General features: G+C 37.6%; 1 protein-coding gene across 2 annotated transcripts in view; it reads left to right on the forward strand.

The window, feature by feature from the left end:
* The first annotated feature begins 12,498 nt into the window (after window positions 1–12,498).
* Window positions 12,499–23,234, forward strand: part of LOC150082934 (xaa-Arg dipeptidase-like) — a 63,708-nt gene continuing 52,972 nt past the window's right edge. Inside the window, exons 1-2 of one of the 2 annotated variants that reach the window (XM_090376918.1) lie at window positions 12,499–12,536; window positions 22,765–23,034. In XM_090376918.1, coding sequence (XP_090233044.1) covers window positions 22,806–23,034 — 229 coding nt within the window. In that variant the 5' untranslated portion in view covers window positions 12,499–12,536; window positions 22,765–22,805. The remainder of the gene's footprint in view (window positions 12,537–22,764; window positions 23,035–23,234) is intronic. The other variant, XM_090376919.1, reaches the window with a different exon arrangement.

A 23,234-nucleotide genomic window follows, 5' to 3' on the forward strand; every position in this document is an offset into this window, starting at 1 on the left:
GACTCTACATTGCCCGCCACTACTACTACTAATTAAGCCAGGCAATCCATAGTTCTCTGTCAGGTCGTCTGAGCTTCCTGACAGAGGCTAAGTAAAAAAAAAAAAAAGAAGAAAAGTGACTGAGGGAGATAGCAGTAGAGTGGGAGTGACAGTAGGGAAAAAATAAGTATGAAGAAAGAAGCATCCTCCAGGTTGCAGGGAGAAGGAGAATTGGGGGCCCACCTAACCCAAGGAGAGAGAAAGAATGCAGGACTAGAGTCAATGAAGCGCCGTTCGGCAGTCTGTAAGGGTGCCAAAGCCCTGTTCCACATTAAATATTCAGGAGGAAACTGGAGGATCCTATCCTAGAAGAAGTTTACAAGTAATTCTACCTCAGGATGGTTTGCAGTTTAATCCTACTCCGAAGGGGTTTGCAAATTATCATACCCCAGAAGGGAAAGCGGGAAATCCAACCCCAAAGGGGATTGAGTACATCCCACCCCGGAAGGAGTTAGCAGAAAATCCTATCCCCCAGGAGTATACATCCTACTCAGCAAGCATAGTGCTCGAGAGGATCCTCTCCACAAGAGGGCAACCCGCATTCCAGCGGAGCACCAGCAGTATCAGCCACATTAGGTCCACTGGATCCAGGAATGTTTTTAATCCTCAGATTTGCTTTTTTTTTTTTTTTTTTTTTTTGTCTGATGGCAGCAGGTTTCAGTAATAGCGTGAAATAACACTTCCTGATGAATTACTGATTAATGTTGATAATATTTTGGGTGTAGGAAGTGATTTTATTGTCTGATCAGAATTCCCAGACTAATGAAAGTGCCAATAAAGTTGGTTACTGACAGATAATTTCTAGTAAGATAGAAACTGGAATGATCTGTTTCACTTTGTGTTGTGGTCTGTGCGTAGTGGTTAACTTGCGCAGACTTTCAGTAAACATGCGTATGTGCATATTTTTAGCTTATTGCAAAATAAATCGTCTATTTTTCAGCAGGTATTGTTATTATGACGAATAGGTGTATTATTACTGTACTGCTGGTAGTTAAAAAGTTATAAATGTTTGACTTATTCAGTGTTCTTTATACTTTTTTTGATATTACTACAGTATATATATTAATTTTTTTTATATATACTCCGGCACGACAACCAAGTCAGTAGAGTTTACAATAAATTGTCAATACAAATATTTATCGTGTAGTCACGGGCTTGAACTCCGGTCCACTCAAGGAACGCGTGCTATGCACTTTTTCTCCTTACCACTCGGCTACATCAGGCGTGCCGCCATATGTATACTGTGTGCCATACTTATATTATCTAAGTACCAATGTGTGGACAAAAATAATTTCTGATTTGTGAGATATCATTATTTAAATTTGCCAAAAGTGAGGGGTTTTTTTTATCTCTCTCTTCATGGACGGCTGTAGCTGTACTTTCTTAAAACGTGCAAATGTGTTTAATGTAAAGAATTTAGATTTTTCTCTTCACTCTGTTCTTGGAAAAATACTGGAGAACTGTAATGGATTCCAGGGACACAGGAACGTCTTGCGAGTTACTTTTTTTAGGAGTAACACGCAGAGCTGGCCCAAAAATTTGCGGGGTCCTGGGGTTCTGTGCAAAACTTATCGGGGTGTTTTTGTAACAGTGATTTTTTTCATTTTTAAAATTTTACAGTAACTAATAAATAATTAAATAATTTTATATTGTACTGTACAAAAATTTTAAATACGAATAATATGTAATACATTAATCAACAATATTTTTTTGACCATTTGAACACGGGCCTGTTCGACAGAACCGGTTGAACATGCTTGTGTCCGTCACTGAGGGCAGTGGTTTTCAACCGGGGTGCCGTGGCACCTTATAATGCCGCAACAACATTCCAGGGATGCCACGTAATTTGAGTTTAAGTGACTTCAACTTATTATTTTTTTTTAAATTTATATGTTTATTTCATTATAAAAAGGTGTATGGTATCTTTTTAATTTTGTGGTAATCTTTAATTGATGTTTACTTAGTACCTCTATATAAAGAATAGAGTTATTATACCTATATACTGTATATATATATTGAAGATATTTCTAGAAACCTATCTATACGTACTGTACAAGGTTTTACCAACCTATTTTCCAAAGTTGGGCGAGTGTTTACCTCGACAAAAAATAAAAGAGAGGTAGAGTACTTCCAATTTAGCGTCACAACACATACAAAATTCTTTCTGCTAACATAACTCAACTACCTGAAAGAAAAAGGAAATCCAGCCGCAATCAAGAAGAATAATCCATGTATTGTATATGCAGGAATACGGAAGTACTTAGCAAGATTCTAAAGACAACTACAAAACAGAAGGCTGGACGACTTCAAATTGCAGAGCGTTTCGCATTCAAGTAGTATGTGATTTCTACTGTTACCTGCATCTCGGATAGATGATCAGCTACCGCCACCCGATTGTAAATATAGGTACATAGGTGAATAGCTGCCACCTGGTCACAACCATTAAGGCTGGTAACGTAACCAAATGAGATACGGGCAATTTTCATAGCATCATTTAGTCTTGGAGGCGTTCTACACCTTACTTTCTGCATCTTCCGTTCTTCTTCACTAGTTGACTGCAGTCATTCCCTCTTTCTGCCCTCTTTCAGTAATGGCAGGTAATTATTACCTGTTGTCTGTCTACTCCCCTCTTGGCTTCCTGGTTAAGTGCCATTCAGTTTTCTTTTAGTTTAATCATTAAAATAGCTTTACGATACACTTTATTGGTTATCATCTCCCCCCCCCCAAACTAATTATGAATAATATTTTTTTTCACATTGCTAGCAATACAAAAGGCATTACAGTATTCTTTTATTGCGAACAAAATAAACCTGTTTCCGGAACTAACACGAAAAAAAATTATGCTACCTCAAATACAAAATATTAATTTTAAAGTGCATAAAGTCAACTGTGATTTACATAGAACTAAACAGAACTCCCATTTAGAAAAATATGTTATTCATTCTGAGAGTTCTGACATTTTATTAACATTTTTCTGACCCATTCAAATAGTTTGAAATCAGTTATTGGCCGCGTTAGCATATGTGCTTAACGTGGCTGTTGTCTTCACCATGTCCTTCCTCCGTCCTACCATCTGTCTGTCCATCAGCGTGTAATAACTCCTAGCGTAAATTCATCCTTCCTAGGATGAATTTACATTACATTCAATTTTATTTGGCTCCTTCAAAAAGATTTTTTGAGCCACCCATCCATTCCATGTTTGATTAAAATCGGACAAATAGACATTCGCCAGTTATTATTATTATTATTGCATGCAATAACTTGACTCCCAGTCAATGAAATTTTATATTTGGCTCTTTTAGAAAGATTTATCGAGCGTTCCCAAATTTTATTAAAATCGGACCAATGGAAATTTCTAGAAACCTATCTATACGTACTGTACAAGGTTTCACCAACCTATTTTCCAAAGTTGGGCGAGTGTTTACCTCGATAAAAAAAAAAAATAAAAGAGAGGTAGTGCACTTCCGATTTAGCGTATTTCAAAATGTTTGATACTACAGTATTAAAGATTTCAGGAGACAAGTATTGCCCCAATTTTTTGTCATGTCGTTGAGTTCGTATCATGGAAAGTCAGGGCCGTTATCTGATTTGTCGTATTTTTAGTATTTTATTTGACATATTTTTAGTAGTGGGTTTTGTACTTTAATGAGCGGTGAATTTAGTTACCAGAAGAAAATTATTTTTAGATTTCTTTCGTAATGTCTTTACTGTAGCACATTGGTTATGTATCGCCTCTCATAGACGTGTATGTATGTAGACATGTATAGTATCTTTTGTAGGACGGCACATGAACGTCAGTTCAACTCCACCTTTGTACCCTGTGATGATTACAGAGCACTGTAGAAGGCCAGGAATGTGTGTAATATTATGTTTGTGCAGTGTGTGTGTGTGTGTGTGTGTGTGTGTGTGTGTGTTGTTTAGTTGTTTCTGGCCGTTTTGTCACCAGGCAGGCGATCACCTGAAAAGCCTACCCAATGTCCGTCTACACCACGGGGCTACGCATGTATCGCGGCCGCCCTCCGAACCCTCTGGTTTACGAGCTCTTACTGCCCTAATATCAGAGCAAAAAAAAAATAAAATAAAATAAATAAATAAATAATAATAATAATAAAATAAAATAAATAAAAAACATGTAAGTAAATAATAAAAACTAAATAATAAAATCCCGTCCCTCGGGCAGCCCAAACCCAGGGTACCAGCAAAAATAAAAAGTGAAATTAAAAAAAAAAATAATAAAGAAGAAAAAGAAAGAAAAGAGAGGGGAAAAAAATAATAATAAATAAATAAACAAAATATATAGTGCCTTTATGAACACACACATATATATAAAACCTGTATATAGTTAAAATTTGACGATTTTCCTTACAGGTATTTTCCTGGTTAATTTTAATCATTTATGCATTATAGGGGGGAAAAAAAAAAAGTGAGCATTAAAGATTTATTAAGTGGTATTTTTCAAAGTTTTTTTTATTATTGTTATAATCCATATGGTGCAAGAAAGCCTGAGGCTTATGCTGCACCGACCAAAAAAAAAAATTGAGAGAGAGAGAGAGAGAAGTAGAAAGGGAACCAAGAAAGAGAAGATTGATGATATCCAGCTCGGGACCCTAGGTGTGCCAAGCCCATACTCACCAGATGTGAGCCCCTGGGGCAGTTTTACCATCAGATGAACGTTGTGAACTCAATGGCAGAGAAAAAAAAAAATAATGTTATGATTAGAAATTATCAGGAACCAAAACGCCTACAACAAATATCAACTAGTCTGCAATGAAGTTTCTAAAGTAAATAAGGCAGGTTACAAGAATGAATTTTTTGACGAAGAATTAATATGTATGGTAAACGATTCTGTAACCCTCGCGGTAGCACAGTGCATATAAACACCGTGCTCCACCAAATGGGTGGAAAAGTCCCAGGTTCAAATCGACTCAATGACGCCAGGAATTTTTAATGGCTTTTTCACAACGTGGAGGAGTTGGTGCTATCATTATTAAGGTCAAATGTGCAAGGAATCGGACTTTCTTTGCATCGAACAAAAAAAAAAAAAATAAATAAATAATAAATAAATAAAATAATAATATAATATTTATGCTAGTCCCATTCCCACAAGATAATCATCGGGTTTTGGTTTAAACTTAAGTCAGATTCACTGACTAAGTTGCCCACATTGCGAGGCAACTTATTCCAATGTTCCACAACTTTCTGTCTGTTAAACTTCGGGAGAGGCAATCTTCTGTTATTAGTTGAGATTTTATACTTATGTCTCACCCACGAGGAAGAACAGTATCTTATACACCTCATTTATATCTCTTCTTAGATGGCTAGTTACTAAACATTGCAGTCCATACCTTCTAAGCCATTCTTCACGTATGCATCGCTTTGCACTCGTCACCAATCTTGTCGCCGTTCTCTGAATATTCTCCAGAAGTTCTATGGCCTTCTTTAGGTGCGGTCTCCATACCTGAATACAATATTCCAAATGCGATCTAACCATCGTCTTGTAAAGAGGGATTTTTTTTTTTTTTTTTTTTTATCGTATGATGTGAGCAATACACGAAGGAACAAGATTTTCCATGCTTCCTTCGTGTATCGTGGCCGTGAGATCCAACAGGATAGTGCGGCACCATCGTGATATCCAAGCCCGAAGCGGGATTCGAACCCGCGACCTTTGTGTCGCCAGGAAGGCACTTTACCCACCCGGTTAACCCGGTCGGCTTAAAGAGGGATAATGACGTCCTTCTCTCTGATAGCAAACGCCCTATAAATCATAGACAGGACAGACAATGTGTGTCTTCCTAGCCACCTGTTTACATTGCATGGAAAATTTAATATCAGACTGAATCATAACGCCGAAGTATTCTTCGTCAAGAACCACTTTTAGCTGCTCTCCCCCCCCCCCTAGTTTATATGTGACTTCAGGATTTCTATTCCCCAAATGTACAACCTTACATTTAGGAACATTAAACTTTAAATGCCATTTTTGGCCAAATATTCAACCGATCAAAGTCTTTTTTGAAGCAATGTATCCTGGTTTCGATTGTTAACCAACCTTCCCACGCTCAAATCATTAGCAAACTTTTATAGTTTACCTTGGATACTCTTGTCATATCATTTATGAAAATTAGAAAAACCTATCGCTGAGGAACCCCACTTGAAAAGCTGGTCCATCCTGAATATTGACCATTTATGACAACTCTCTGTCTCATCTTTTTTAACCAGCCCTAAATCCACAATAGGATCATACCAATAACTCCAACTTGTTCCATTTATGTAGCATCCATCTGTGAGGGACCGTATCAAAAGCTATATATGAGTTGGCTTTTCATTAGAAACATCTACCTAATAAAATGAAAGAGAATGGGCCTGTGGCAGTGATTTCAGCAGGGCCAGTGGAGGCAGTAACTAAGGTAATTTAATAAGTTAAAATTAAGCTTCTTGTATCAATTTTAACTTATTAAATTATCTTAGTTACTGCCTCCACTGGCCCTGCTGTATTATTTTTCATCTACCTAATACTTCGTGGGGACACCTTTGCCCGTAATACAGCCTTTTCATGCTTTGGAATGGATTAGGAATGGCTTATTCAATAATTCCTGCATATTGTCAGGTGGATGGTCGTAGCATCGAACTTCCTTTTCCAAGGATCCCAAGCATGCTCAGTTGGGTTAAAATTGGGTAAGTTAGGGAGCCATGCGAAGACAGCTAATAATTCGTTGTCCTGTTTCTAAAACCAGTTAGCAACCTACCGGGCCTTGTGTCATGGCACTTTTGTCATGTTTCTGGAACCAGTTAGTAACCTGCCAGGCACTGTGACCAGGCTCGTTGTCTTGTTGATAAACGCAGGAGTTGTTTGGATACACTGTCATCATGATGGGAGTACTTGGTCGGCGACGATAGAAAGGTAAACGTTCCCATCGAGCTGTTGATTAACCTTGATCAGAAGACCAGGATCATGCCACAAAAACAGCCCCCAAATTATAAGATTTTTTTTTTCCCTTCTTAAAATCTGCACTGTTTGTATTATATGCTGAGTGTAAATATGTACTGATGTAAGCATATCGTTTGGGTTCCACCTTGGGGATGGCTTATCTGTGTTCTTCTCAGGACCAACAGGGCTAGTTGTTGACGGGATGGGTTGCTGTGGAGGCTTTTTTAGTTTTGCCTCTAATAAATTATAAATTCCCAGTGTCCTGTATGAAAACTACAGATTTTTAAAGCGGAATTGAACAAACATTGTTGGTGCCGCCAAACCTATGACTTATATACTGTAGATGCATACGTAATAATACTAGTGCTTCCAGCCTGCAAACACCAACAATGCATCCAGATGCCCTGACCTCATGTTGCTTTATCCAAATGCAGATATGCCCATCAGCATAATAGAGTTGGAAACTGGATTTATCAAACTAGGTGAAAATTTTCCACGTGGCGGTGTTACAACGCTGATGCATGGCACAGTTTTTTGCGTCTCGCAGTGAGCATGGGTACCCATGATGGCCGTCGGCTACAATGGCCTATATGAGCTAATACTGTGCGGTAGCACAGTTGTATCGTCACCATCCTCCCCACACCGAGTGGAAAAGGCCCGGGTTTGAATCCCGTCGATTACGCGAGAAACATTAATGGGCTATTTTCACTCCATGTCTGAGTTAGTCGGTCTCAGGCGTAGATAGCAAGGTTTTTCGTCCAGCAAACACAAATCGACCATAGAACACGTAATTAACAGACATAAATGAATTTTAATTATTCGGGTGGCCTAAATATAACAGTATATGAGGTAATATCCGGTGTATATTCCATCTAGATATTGGCCTTGCTATTCCTAAATTGTATCGGGTGATTAGCTGGGCCACTGTGCTGTGTCGCTTCTTTGTTACTAGACTTTGTTATTAGGCGTTCAACGTTGACTGGTTGTTCGACAGCTGTTGAGCAGTCGCGATAGACTCTTGACACCACAGAACGGGATAACCAAACCATTTGGCTCTTTTCGAGATACTGGCCCCTTGCCTCCACAATCATTCCACGTTCGAAGTTGGAAAGATCTCGACGCTTACCCATTCTTCCTCGCACACGACAACTGGTCGTCACGTGTGCGACTACAATCTTATGTCAGTCGTTCCCAAGAATGAGTCTTGACGAGTGTCAGAAACCAGTCAATTCCTATACGGGAGTGGCAAGATTGCTAATGCAAAGCGAACAGTGTATATGTAATAAAATGGTAGATATATTGGTATTAATTTATGTCTTTCTAAATCCTAAACACCTGCATTTAATTCAACTTTAGGATTTTACCCTTCGTATGTGAGGGGCATTCAATAAGATAACCTTGATTATAAATAGGAGTGATATATAATAAACTGTAATTCATCATACTCTCATAAAACTGTAGCTTTATCGTACTCTCCTCTGTATCTTATTTGCACAGGTCCAGTCCAATATACAGTAGTGAAGAATGGAAGAACAAAAGAGATTTAGTGTAGCTATTCTAAGGAAAAACACGGATGTCGCAAAATTGGAACATGTGACAGCAAATGGATGACACATGTTCTGGAAGTAATCCTTCAGATTAACAATGGCTGTTTTCTGTTGCTCGATTAGGTCTATCAGGCTCCTTCTTCCCTGTTTTCGCGCTATCGTTAGTCTCTCCACGGCTGAATTCGGGTTGTGTTGGCAGCTCTTGGTCATCATTGTCCTTGTCTTTCTCATGATATCGTCCAACTCGGTGTTAGTCTAATCTATGATCCTGAAGGAGTATGCTAGCACTGGGACTGCATAGATGTTTATTGCTTTAACCGTGTTCCCTCCTTTCAGCTTTACATTTAGCAGACTTCTGTGTCTCTGATGGTATTTTTCGGTCAGGCAGGCCTTGATTTTCCTGTGTTGTAACTGCTGAGGCTGCATCATCCCCAGGTAATTGTAGGTCTCGCCTTCTGCCATGGCTTCGATCGCTTTACCAGTCTGCAGCTGATAGTTTCGGCCTGCTAATTTCCCCTTATGCTATCCGTGGGTCTTGCATTTGTCGAGACCAAATTCCATCCTGATATCATTGCTGAATTCTTCGTTGATCCGGAGTAGTTGCTGGAGTTGCTTCTCAGTTGTTGCGGAGAGCTTGATGTCATCCATGTATATCATGTGGGTGAGGGTATACAGATTTTTCCTTCCTTCTTAGAGGTTATATCCATACTTGCTGTTGTTGAGCATGGTCGATAGCAAGTTGAGCGCTAGACAGAACCACAGTGGACACAGGGCGCCTCCCTGAAAGATTCCTCTCCTGATAAGGATTGGTCTGGTTGTAATGTAAGGTACTCCATTTCACCATCGTTGCTTCTAGGTAGTTTGTCACTGTTGGATTGAGAGTGAATTATTATTTTTACTATTATTATAAAGGATTCCAGATCTAGAGCCATACATTAAAATTATGGGGGCAAGAGGCATATACTGAATTGTAGGAGGTTTTCTTTTAAGGAGAGAGCTATTGATTACAGGCATAACTTACCACCGTGGGTAGTTGAATCTGACAGCTTGGAGATGATCAAAGGTTAATTGGAACCAGTGTGAGGAGGAAAGCATATAATTAGGCTGTTTTCTTATCTTCATTTTTATATCTTTATATTTTACTGTTACTATCTTTATTTGTTATTTATTTTTAATGTTATTATATCTTTTTAACTAATACGTTGTGCGGCAAAAACTGTGGTCTCTTTGCTATATGGCTATTACTAATACTAATTGTGTGTGTATTGCGCGAGACTGATTGCACTGATGCTGCTACTGCTCCAATGCCCTCATGGGTAGCACAGTTGGTAGGATTGCCGTCCTCCCCACACCCGGTGGAAAAAACCTGAGTTCGAGTCCTGTCGATGACATGAGGAATTTTCATGGGTCTTTTTCACAACGTGGCTGAATTAATCGGTCTCAGGCGATGTTTGCATGTTTTTTTTTTCCCCCTCTCACGGAAACTCGGAGTTTTCGCCCAACAAACAGAAAATCGACCACAGAACAAACGCAAGTTAGATACGCACGGAGCAATATGGCCTTGTCACTAATGCTCCAAAAAATCTTACTACAACATCACAGTCTCCTCCTGCCATTATTCCGTACTGATATCTATAGTGTGCTGCCACTTTATTTGGTACACCTACCTAGTAGCTTGTTGAGCCTGCTTTGGCCTTCAAAACAGCCAGAATTCGTCTAAGCATGGATTGAACAAGATGCTAAAAACGGTGTGCAGGAATGGAGTACCATGCAGACATGAGTATGTCGTGCAGTTTCTTGAGATTCGACAGAGGTGTAGGCCTGCAGCAAACAGCCCTCCCCAGCTCATCCCAAAGATGTCAATAGGATTGAGATCCAGGGACTGAGTGGGCCACTGCAGCAAAGAAAAGTCATTGTCATGTTCCTGAAACCATTCCATAGTGATACGGGCTTTGTGCACCGGCGCATTATCCTGCTGGAAGTAACCATCTGACTGAGGATAAACTGTCAACATGAAGAGATGCACTTGGTCAGCAACGATGTGGCATTCGGACGTGAATCTATAGGTATCAATGGACCCAACGTGTGCCAAGAAAACATTCCCTACACCATAACACTGCCCCCACCACCTTGCACAGTAATCGTCAGACATGCGGGTCCATTGTGGCCCGTCTGTTTTCTTGCACAATTCTAGCCATCCTCCTCTGACCTCTCATCAATAAGCGATTTTCTTCCACACGAGTGTCGTTGAGAGGATGTTTTCTGTTCGTTGCACCATTCTGGATACACCCTTTACAGTAACGGATTTAGCACTTGAGAGGCCCCAGGCGCAATTCAATTTTGAGGCCCCCCCCTCTAAATATTTTCGGTACCACTACAGTGTGCATTCTATGCGCACGTTTTTACTATACCATGCGCTCTAGACAGGAGCGGTTTAAGGTCGGTTGAGGCCCCGGGCGCAGAAGAAAATATTGGGCCCCTTAAAAAAAAAGAGAGACGGGGAAAATAAAAATACATGTTAACCATTTTTTTAAATAAATAAAAAATATTATGTACTATTAATGTTTTATTTCCAATAAAATTTGAATATAATATATGTATAATATAATTAATAATAGCATAATAATAATCACAAAGTTTTGAACTAATAGTTGAACATATTAGTTCAACTATTAGTTGAACTAATATGTTCAACTAATTTGTTGGGGTTTTGCGTGGGCCCTTCAGAAGTCGGGCCCAGGGCGCGCGCCCGCCGTTAAATCCGCCTCTGGCTCTAGATTTGGTGTTGCGGTTTTAATCATTTTGGTTGCGCAATTCTTTCATACATATTTTAATTAATGTTTAAAGGAAAAAAATGACACAACTACCATCCCTCCCAAATCTAACATTCATGATAATATGTATTATACTTCAGATTCACTTAGTTCGCATAGATATTTCATATAATATGTGGGGATATTCGCATAAGAGATTACTAAATAAAAATAAATTTTCTGTTTATACTCCGGCACGACAACCAAGTCAGTAGAGTTTACAATAAATCGTCAATACAAATATTTATCGTATTTAGTAGTCATGGGCTTGAACCCCGGTCCACTCAAGGAATGCGTGCTATGCATCCTCGCTCCTGACCACTGGGCTACGTCAGGCCTTCTCATATTAAATTATAGTTTTATTCAGTAACGGTAATAAAGATGAGTGTAAAAATTTAAAATGAAACAATTTTTTTTTTTTTTTGAGGCCTGAGATTTGAGGCCCTTCGATTTAAGAGGCCCCAAGCGCACGCCTGTGCGGAAATCCGCCATTGACCCTTGAAACTGTGGTACGTGAAAAGTTCAGGAGAACTGCCGTCTCAGAGATGCTTTGTCCCGCACGTCTTGCACCTACTGCCATTCCACGTTCGAAGTCCTTTTCCCCATTCTTGCTACAGTTTGTACGCTTAACTGATAGTAGAAAGGCTGTTCTGCTGCATTTATATCCACAACTGTGGTCATGTGACTTGAAACGTTGTGGAACAAACCATTTTTGTGCACAGCAGGGGTGTACCTAATAAAGTGGCAGCACAGTGTATACGTACTGTAAGTGGTGGTGAAAGTGGTTAGTTTGGATAAATTTAAAGAAGGATTGGAGAAATTATTAGCGAGAATGGGGAGAATTGGAGAGACATGATGTGGTTGTTAAAGATCATGTAGGAGGGGGGCGTAGTTCAGAAATATCACTGGGGGAAGTCGCAGAGTTAAAATGATAGGAGCCGGGGAATTGTGATTACCTAGGCAATTTTGGTATCTAGCGCTTGAAGCATGACTATGTCTGTATTTGGCCCTATTATTAAGTAACCAGAAAGAAGTCCCTCATATCAACTTCTGGCCTTTTGAAGAACGTACCTCTAGATATTTACGGAAGCTACAGTCAGGTGACGTGTATGTGATTGGCTGAGGGTGGTCGAATGGCGAACGCAATAGATTCATTGGATAGTGCCCTCCTTAACTTGTCCACGTGTATGTGGCATGTACTATCTTTGCAAGGTAATTTCGTGCAATATTTATTAAATGTTATTTTGCTGAATTCTTTGCGTCATAGTAAAACTTCTGCAATAAATTGTAGAAGTTTTATTATATCATTTTACTTGTAACTGACATTAGCTGCTATTGTTTTTCTATCCCAACTTTCGGAATTGTTTTACTGCCAGGTCATGGCAGAACAAGCTATGGTAGTCCCGTACATCGGCCGATTCTCTTTTCAATTTGGTTAACTTTCAGAATCATATTTTAATTTTTTTTATTGGACAGTTATAGGGCCTGATTTTTGGAGAACTGTTTATTTTAAAGTATTTAGAAATCGAACTTCAAAATATAGCTAGTGTGGATAGGGCGAGAGAGAGAAGAATATCTGTCTCATAAGATATAACAAAATAATATAAAAGGTCACTGAATTTAACAAACTCACAATTTAGATTATAAAAAAAATAAAAGAAACTCGCTGTGAATTTAAGATAAATCGATGTCATTTTCCCAGGATGGATATTTCATCTGAGAACCATAAAAGTTTAAAGAAATAGTTAGAATTGGAAAGAATGATATGTTAGTTAAATAAGTTACTTTTTAAATTAAGCTCAGAGTGTTCCACTTGGTAAGTTTTCAAAAAAAAATAAAAGGTTTCTAATGTGTTCGCGTTGCAATTGCCGATTACAGGTTAATATTAGTAGAGGAAAATAAGGCAAGAAAGCAGTCTTATACAGCAAAAACAAAGCATTTCCCATATTACATGCCCATCCCCTCTAAAACAGTTTGTCTAGTTCTTCCTTGAGTATATTCAGGCTATCCACAACACTAGAAGGAAGTTTGTTCATACAATCAGCTGGCTTGAAGGCAAATTTCCACACATCTGTACTTATTGTGGAGAGAACCAATTTACAATTTTTGTTCTCTTACAAGGGAACAAAAATTGGTTCTCTCACCAATCTTGTTGTCCTTCTCTGTACTCATTCTAGCAACTCTACATCGTTCCTAAAATTGAGGCATCCAGACCTGTACACAATACTTAAGGTGTGGCCTGACCATTGCCTTATACAAAGGTATAATCACCTCCTTGTCTCTGCTAGCAAAATTCCTATATATCATTGACAAAACTCCATGTCCTGCTCTGGCTGCCCATCCTCATTTAAGAGAACTTCTTATCTGACTGCACAATTATCCCCAGGTCTTTTTCATTCTCCACCTCCCTGAGTGTATTACCACACGGTTGGTATGTTTCTCTTGGTTTACTGCTATCCATATGCAGTACTTTGCATTTGTCAATATTAAACTTCAGTTGCCACTTCTCAGCCCATCTACCTAACTTTTCTAGATCCTGTTGTAGTAGCATACTATCTTTACTATCATTAACAACCCTGCAACCTTTGTATCATCTGCAAACTTAGAAATTAAGCCTGATATACCTCCATCGATATCATTAATAAATACACAAAACAACAATGGACCCAGCACAGAACCCTGGGGTAATAACACTAATAACATTAGTCCATGTAGAGCAGTGTCCATTGATTGCCACTCTCTGCCATCTCCTATTCAACCATCCCTGTGTCCATTGCAGCAACTTGCCCGTAATGCTATACCGCTCAAATTTGTATAGCAGTCTTCCATGTGCAACAGTATCAAAATATTTCCTGAAATCTAAGTATATGATATTAAAATTATTTTTTGCATCCAATTCCTTTGTGACCTCATTGTAGTATCCAATCAGATTGGTCAGATAAGACTTCCCTTTAACAAACTCATGCTGTGTCTGAACTATTACTGCAGTCTTGTCTAGGTTCTCCAGCATCACTTCTTTAACCAGTGACTCCATTATTTTCCCCAGAACAGAAGTTAAACTAACAGGTCTATAATTATTTGCGTTAGCCTTTGAACTTTCTGCCTTGGAGATTGCCACTGTGTTGCCTGATGCACAGGAGTGATCTTTGGCATTGAGTTAGGCAGCTTGAGAGCTTGATGGGCCCCTCTTATTAATTTCCTCGAACAGGACGTGATCTAGCCTCCTTGGCTAGATCATATCCTGTTCTAGGCAGGTCAGCAAACATCTCATATTTTGTGCAATTTTTTAGAATGTGATGCGTTGGTTTAAGTACAATTTAATTGACAATGAAATTTAATAAGATTAATAAATTTTACTGATTAATTGATTATACTATACTAAGCTAACAGATTTCTAGTACAGCGCTATATGTTTCGCTATCTAGTTTTACCTTAAACCTTACGCTGCGTAGTTTGAGATATACATTGTATCATATAACAATGGCAGCAAGTTACGAACGGTAAATCTACAGATACTAAGTATTAACTTTCAAAATCGCTATCTAAATTAAAAATAAACCAAGGAGCTTGACTATAAGCTACTTATAGAAAATAATTTAATATACAATTAAGTCAATAAAAAGGCTAATAAAACATGTATGTAGTACTCAAGATTTGGCCTAAACATTGCCTTCTACAGCTCAATCACCTCCTTATCCCTGCAGGCAAAATTTCATGAGCTGTTATGGCAACCAGTCTGCATTGCTCACAGTTTCATATTTGACTGCACAATTACTCCAGGTCTTTTTCAATCTTCACCACCTTGATTGTACCTTGCATTTGTCAGTATTAAACTTCAGTTGTTACTTCTCAGCTATCTGCCAAGAAGGTTCAAGCACATTCGTAATTAATCATGGGCATCTGAAGCTCAAAATCAAAGTTTCTGTGTTTTTTTTTTTTTTAAACTATTTTTATTATTTTCTTCTTTTTTTTTTTTTTTTTTCCACAAAAACTCCAAACGCAAAAAGGTATTAGAATCTTTAGTACTTAGTACCATGCTTGGGTTGAAGGCCAAGAAGACAAGATACTTGTTGACATTAGACTTGAATTTATGCACGTTTAAATATTCAGGAAATTAAAGTAAGGCTGTTCCAGAGAACAGAAGTAGAAGAAATAAATGAGTAAGAGGAAGGGTGGTTATTTGAGTTTTGGAGTTGTATAGCAAATGAATGCTCATTTGCTTGTGACACTGTTATTGACTTATTGCAGACTTATTGCTTGTGGGGTATCCAGGGTTCCAAGTCTGCACTGCATATATCTGTGTGACACCATGTCTCTGATATCCCAACAGTATCTGCCTTTGATATCTTAATCAGCACTTCAAATTTATTTACTATACTTCTAGCATTGGTGTACAAGCAAGTATACATGCACCTGTTTCTACTCTTAGTTACTCTAACACAGCCCATGTATTTACTTGTTCCATGATGACTCCCAGCAGCTCTTGAAATCCCCACGAGTTTGCTGACTTCCACTCTGCATTTGGTTGTTTCATTGGGGATCTTACTGAAAACACCACATCTTATCGCTCATAACAATCAAATTCAGGAAGTTGGGTTTGCTTTCAGCAGCCTCAATGTGTTCTCTGCAGTATTCAGCTTGTGCCCGTCATTGATCGTTTGTTAATGAATGTGGAATAAACCACACAGAGACCTTAATTTTCTTTGAATACTGGGTTATTATTTGTCAAATGGTTTCCTTGTTAACACAGATCTTCTGAAATCATTTGGAGCATTGCACATTGGTCATTGGTGATGACTTCCTGCACCTTTTCAATCAATCTGGTGTTTGAACCATTTTTGCTGGGGCTGGATGTTCGTCGTCTTCCAGTGATTCTCTTCCATGGACAAAACATTTATGCCACTCCAACACATGCATGAAACAGACAGTTCTCTCCATACACTTGCTTTATTAATTGAAACATTTCTTGGCACTTTTGCCCAGTCGAACACAACTTTTATGTTTACTCTTTATTCCATTCTCCTTCCACAACAGGACACAAAAGAGATGTGTACTTCAGCTCGCACTACGTTCTGAAATGGTCGCAATTTCCACTGGCCTTGACTGAATTGCTCAAGGAACAATCACTCTTTCATTTCATGTTTACTTCTAGCAAATGACTATACCACACTTATGTCATAATATCAGTCACATTTTCCAATTGCTGCACTGTTAGGTTTGCTCAAAAATGAAAAAGTAAATATGTATATTACCATATAAGATTTATTAATAGTATTTAACTTCTGTTACCTTCTTAATATCTCATCTTCATTGATCATGTCCTTGTGGAATTTCACCCCATGCTCTTCACTAATATTTCCGACCACATCCCCTGATGTGGTCAGAAAAAAGTCCAGGTGAGAGTACAAGTAACAGAGTTTGATTGACATTGCTAACCCATTTTACTTTAATTTTTAATCAACTTGACAGCTATCTCTTTGTAATTTTCACTTTTAATGTTATTAAAGGAACCCTTTCACTACAAGATAAAACAACTATCAGATATTTGGTTACTATTGGTAATTTTGTCTTCCAGTTTTGTTTAAGCCAACATCTGCTTAACTTGTGACCAATAAATATGTTACCTTTCATATTTACATCAACCAATTTTGGAAATGTGTATAAGTTGAAGATGTCACCTTGAGGATCCAATGCTTAACAACTTGTTTGACCAGTCCCAGCTTGATACAGAGTGGTGACAGCAGCAGCAAGACCTTATTTTGTGGAACTAAGGAATATTTTACTGCATTGTTTTCACCAAGCTGAAAAACCTCAATTCTGACAGATCATTCTCTTCTCTTGAAATGCCGATCTTCTGTCCTTTTATGCCAGAGGCAAAAAAAGCTAGGAAACTTGGTGAAACCACCTTTCAAACCCTGAAGGAACTTTAACACCTTGAAGTCACCATAGACATCCCATTTATACTGGTTATGATTGATTTTCTCTAACACATTCATTGCATTTCTGTAGTCTTCTTTAATATGAACAAGATGTGCAGAAATTCATGGATTCAATTCAAATTAAAAATGTGAGCAGCACAACTTTTAAAGCTTTTTATTTGAACTGTCTATCTGTGTGTGTGTGTGTGTGTGTGTGTGTGTGTGTACAATCTTCTGGATTGTGACCAGTACCAATTTCTTCATAAAGATCAATCAAATCAAAAGAATAGCATAGAGATTCTGCAAGCATCTATGAGTGACATGTCCTTTTCTGTATGTGGAGATCTCTCAGCTGAGATTCAGTTTTTTCCACTTTTTTTTTTTTTTTTTTTTGAATGAAATGTCAAGAGCTCTTGTATTTTATTTGGTTAGACCCAAGTCCTTCACTAAGTCATGCAGTTCTTGCTGATTAGGGAAGTATGGCATTTTACTGGAATATGCTTCTGAGTTCATTATCATTATTAGCCATATGGTGCAAGGAAGTTTGAGACTTTTGCTGCAAAAAAAAAAAAAAAAATTCTGAGTTACCCTGTGTGTGAGAGAGAGAGAGAGAAGTAGAAAGGAATCACCAAGAAAGAGAAGAATGATGATATCCAGCTTAGGACCCTGGGTGTGTCAAGTCCATACTCACTAGATGTGAGCCCCTCCGAATGATACCGAATTCTTTTTCTACATCTTTAACCCAGTAATGATAGCACTTGGTCCAACAGACCACGGAGCAATGTGGCCTTAGTTGCTAATGCTCCTAAAAACCAAACAACAGACCAACAGACCACACATTCTCTTTTTTATTTCTGAAAAAGTTTTTGGTTTACCTTTAGATCCCGCTTTGTATTGGAATTGTGTTCTTATTAAAAAACATGACACAAACTGAAATAGTTTTCTATTAGAAACTACTGAAATATCAATAGGTACCGACACTACAAGTTTCAAGAAATAATATTTTAAGAAACTGTAAATTAATCCTCATTTGTGCACACATTCTAGCTATATTTTATGCTAAATACCATCATGCATGAAGATTTCATCTCCTTCCATGAGTCTGAAATATTTTTATAGCATTCATGCTGAATGTTTTTCAAAACTTTGGCATAATTGTCTTATCTTGTCTAGTAGCTTTAAGAAGCTGTTTATCAGTATGTCAGAGGTGATAACTTTTAAAAGTTGAAATTACTCCATGATCCATTGGCTGGATCAATGTGATGTGGTATTAAGAGGCAAAAACAAATTTTACATTTTCTGATAAATTACTAAATTAAACAGGAACATTATCTAATAGAATTAGTGTCTTAAAGTCTAAGTTCTCATTAGAGCAGCAGACTTTCATTTCGTGAATATCAAGTCAAAAACCCAGCCTTTAAATAAAAACTACTGTAATCTAAGCTTTTGTTTGCTCTCAGCAGACAGGAAGTCAATCCTTTGTCTCCAAGAAAGCAAGCTTATATAGCATCTGCCAAAAAAAAAAAAACACATGCCCCTCTCTCATTGCACTCATCCACCCATTCCAAATGTTTGTCTTGTTCTGCCTTGAATCTGTTTAAGAGTTGTAAACTAATTATCCTGTTTGCCAGTTCATCATCAAATTCTGAAGACTTCTTTCTGGAAGGTGGATTGGGAATTGGCAGGTCCTCAATATGTGGCACTGGAGTAATGGAGTATGGCATGTTTGGATAGACTAAAGCTTCTTGATCTGCAGATTGTTAAACTTTGATATATCCACCATACAAATGCTATTTTTATAATAATGGTTTGCTATAATGGTTTGGTAATAAAATGACTGGGTAAATATTGTAAATGAAGAAGAAAGGGAGAGTGGGGCAGTGGTATATTCAGGCCGGAACAATGTTCCGGTACTTTTTCTAAATGTCATAATAGAAAATCATTAAATTTATACACCTAATATTATGAAACAATGGCATAATCAAAGGGGAGGGAGAAATGTCTATTTTACCCAAATCTACTAAAAATATATATTAATAGTAACCTTTAAAATTAATAGATTTCTTTAAAATTTTATTTAAAAACAAAAATATAAATTTTGCAATGAAACTTGAACGTTTCTTACTAAAGTACAATGTGTTAGATAAAGAGATCCAACAAATGAGATACCATGATGCTTGCGAATGCTGCATTTTGATTTGCCATGAGCTGAACGCTAGAACTGGTTGTTCTATGAACTGTGAGTCTTAAGTCTGATTCAGTTTCTGTACAGTCGATGTGGCGTTATCGTATAGTCTTCTGGAGAACAAGTGTTCTGGTACTATTTTTTTTACGACGAGCGTTCCGGTACTATTTTTTTTAACAATACACCTCTGTGTGGGGAAGAAATAATAATATTGATCTTGCTTACAAAAGAACAAACCAAATCCTGCCAATAACACTTAATAACAACAGCTTTCACCCCTCCCTCTTTATAGAACAAAGTTATTCTGGTTCAGGTCAGTTATATAACCTGTCATAAAATGGAAAACCGTGGTGCAGTACGAGGCAAACGGAAACATGTCAAGTGCACTATATGAAAATAGAATGCCATTTTAACAATGAACAGTGTCTAGATTAAATTTCTAGTTTCTAAATTAAAATACTTCCTCATTCATTTCACAAATATACATGGTCTTGGTTCCAATTTCAGTCGTGTCCCTTTGCATTTACTCTTTCTGACAGAATCCCAATTATTGCTTGCCCTTACCACTGCTCATCTCAGTTGTCCCCAATTATTTGCTGTATGATTCATCTCTGTTCAAAGGAGGTAATTGTGCATATTTCTGCTCTGATATTTCCTGTCAGAGACTTAGTAATTTGGAATCTCCTCTTTTCAATCTTCTCTGGCTGAATATCTCCCCACCCCCATTCTGTCAAATTCTTCTGCTGTCTCTGTTGTCCTCCCAACTCCAGTAATTTCTTGGAACTCCTTTGACTTCCTTTCTCTAAACTTGATTTTCTCCAGACCAACTTTCCTAACATTGGGGTAAACATTGCATGTACCAATAGTAGCAATGCAAGAATCACTTACACCTCTGCCTGCAGCTCTAGTTAAACTATTAGGTTTTCAAATATTGTTAGACAGTTTCCTTTAGAAAGCCATCTGACTTCTGTATGTAAAAGAAGCCTCACATACCGTTCTTCATTATGAACACAATTTTCTGAACAAGTGATCATATTTGCTATGTGGCTTTATTTTGTTGATGGTTTTAATAACTATATTGAGGATTGATAAAGAACTGGACTAATATTTTTTTGCGACCAGATGATGTCGGTGCACAATACAGTGTATGGCAAGAACTTCACTTCGGGACATACTTCCTTTAGGTGGGCTATAAAACCTTTGTCTTCCAACCATGGAGATAGCACCATCAGTGGAACAGGATACATAATTTTGCAATGGTACTTGTTTTTCATCAAACCACATTTTTACAGCAGCAAAAATGGATGCTCCAGTACAGTTTCTATAGATTTCACAAACAACATCTCTTCTTGCAATTTACAATCATCATCAAAATAACAAACATATGCCATTAGAAGGTCCTTATTGTCAGTAACTGTGGATTCATCAATCTGAATAGAAAATTTCCTTCTTTTTAGTTTGTCAATTATCTGCTCTTCAATGTTAACTGACATCTCATCGATTCGTTTTTGAATTGAATCGTTGCTCAATGGCAATGCTTTTAAAATATTAGAAGGATTTTGATGCATCACTGTTGAAATTACAGTCTAATGCAGGTGGTATAACAGTCTCAGAAACTGTATGAGCTCTACCAGTTTTTGCAATGATTTCTGCAATTTTATAAGATACAATTATTCCATTGTCATTTGTTTGCGTGTTCTTCGAAATAAGGAAATAATAGTTGTTACGTTGCTCAAAATTCTGTTTTAAATTTTTAAAATATTCAATATGTTTACCAAATTTATCAGGATGTTTCCTTTTGAAGTGATCTAAAAGTCTTGGTTTCACAGCCTCATTTGATAAAGAATTATTATTTTTTTTTTTTTTTTTTTTTTTTTTTTTTGATTTGGTAGTTGTTGGCGCATCGGCTTCTGTGGCCATATTGCACCTCCCAAGGTTTTTGCAGTACTTTGATCCAAGCCCGAGGCGGGAATCGAACCCGCGACCTTTGGGTTGCCGGGCAGGTACTTTACCCACTCGGCCAGCCCGGTCGGCTAAGAATTATTATGCATAGGCTCTTGAGTTGAATGGGCTTTCAATACAACCAGAAACTGGATATTCATCCAGATACTGTTGACACTTTTTCTTTCCAGCACTTGACATGATTGATGATGGGTTGAATAACTACAAAGAATTAAATAATAAAATATAAACTATTTTTATATAACACTCATAGCCCATGTCACTCACAAAAGCACTGTGGATCAAAAATAAACAACTAAAATAAATAAACCACGCCCATGATGCCACTGCCAAAGTCACAGCTGTCGGAAAGGTACAAACTGCAAGGATTTTGGAGACATTACCTGTGAAAGCACTTAGGCATTTAATGCCTGTGAAAAGTAAAGGTGGTTGAATTAAATCGCGTCAACTATCTTCCTTTTATCAAAATTTCTCGCTCACTCCTAATATAATATACTTATATGTTAAAAATCAGTTGTCTCGGGAAAAGAAAACCCAATGAGAGAAATTAAATATTAAGAAATAAGATGTCGTTGGGAAGAGTTGAGCTTGAGGGCCACAAACCACGATATCCATGATTTTTTCGTTCTCCAAAAACCAGTTTTTTCCCCCTTAGGGGCAATATCACCCCCGTTGAGAATCCCTGTTCTAGATGATGCTTTTATGTTGTGAAACCAGTCAGTGTTACCAACTGAAGTAAAGCCAGCTCACTGTCAATAATTGTATACACGATAAATTCTGTTGAATATAATTGCATGCATCAGGCATAACCTGATTCCTACATTTTTCCTATTTTTCACAATAATTAACAGAGTCCTGAGCTGGATATCATCTTTTTTGGTGATTAACTGGTGAAATTCCACCACTTTGCTTATTGGAGGCTTGAAGTGGTGAAACCCATGTTTAGTCTCTAGAGCAAAGTTTCCGGCATCCCCCCCCCATACTTCTCCTTCAACCCACGCACGGTACTAAGTACTATAGGTTTTGATACCTTTCGTGTTTGGGGGCTTCATAAAAAAAAAAAAAACTCTCTCTCTCTCTCTCTCTCTGCATATATATTATTTTATTATTATTTTTTTTGGCTGCTGCTGCAAAAGCCTCAGGCTTCCTTGCACCTTATGGCTAATAATAATATTGTGTGGGGTCTCACTGACCCTGCATGTCTGGGGATTAGGATTAATTTTGGCACTGCAAACTTGTATGTATCCATAACTTTGAGTGAATTATTTAATTTTTTATGTCACTTTTATTTATAGTTATTTATTTGTTTCCTTAACATTAAATAGGATTTTATAATAGTCTTAAAAAAAATTAATACTGCATTTTTATTTTTCAGTTCTTTGCATGCTTCATTTGTGTTTTAAGTTAAAGTGAAGAATGACTGATAAAGATTTTGATATCATCTCTGAAAAACTTGAGAAAGAAAAATCACTCTTAAATTCAATTAGTCAAGGAATATGGAATCATCCTGAGTTGAAATATGAAGAAAATTATGCGCATTGTATTTTGACAGATGCTTTACAAGAGCAGGGATTTTTAGTCCAAAAGAGCTATCTCCTGCCTACAGCCTTCCGTGCTGAATTTGCACAGAACAGTGGTCAGTTAAGTAAATAATTATCTTTACCAACTACTAACTTTAATGTGACTGCTTTAAAAATGCTTAGCAACTTTTTATATACATAGTGGAATAAACCAGCCCAGCTCTATTTTCGCACCTGAAATTTGGCATTCTCTCTCTCTCTCTCTCTCTCTCTCTCTCTCTCTCTCTCTCTCTCTCTCTCTCTCTCTCTCTCTCTCTCTCTCTCT

The sequence above is a fragment of the Mastigoproctus giganteus genome, chromosome 7 (assembly GCF_048544385.1).
Source record: "Mastigoproctus giganteus isolate SK-2022 chromosome 7, ASM4854438v1, whole genome shotgun sequence".
NCBI classification, from domain to species: domain Eukaryota; kingdom Metazoa; phylum Arthropoda; class Arachnida; order Uropygi; family Thelyphonidae; genus Mastigoproctus; species Mastigoproctus giganteus.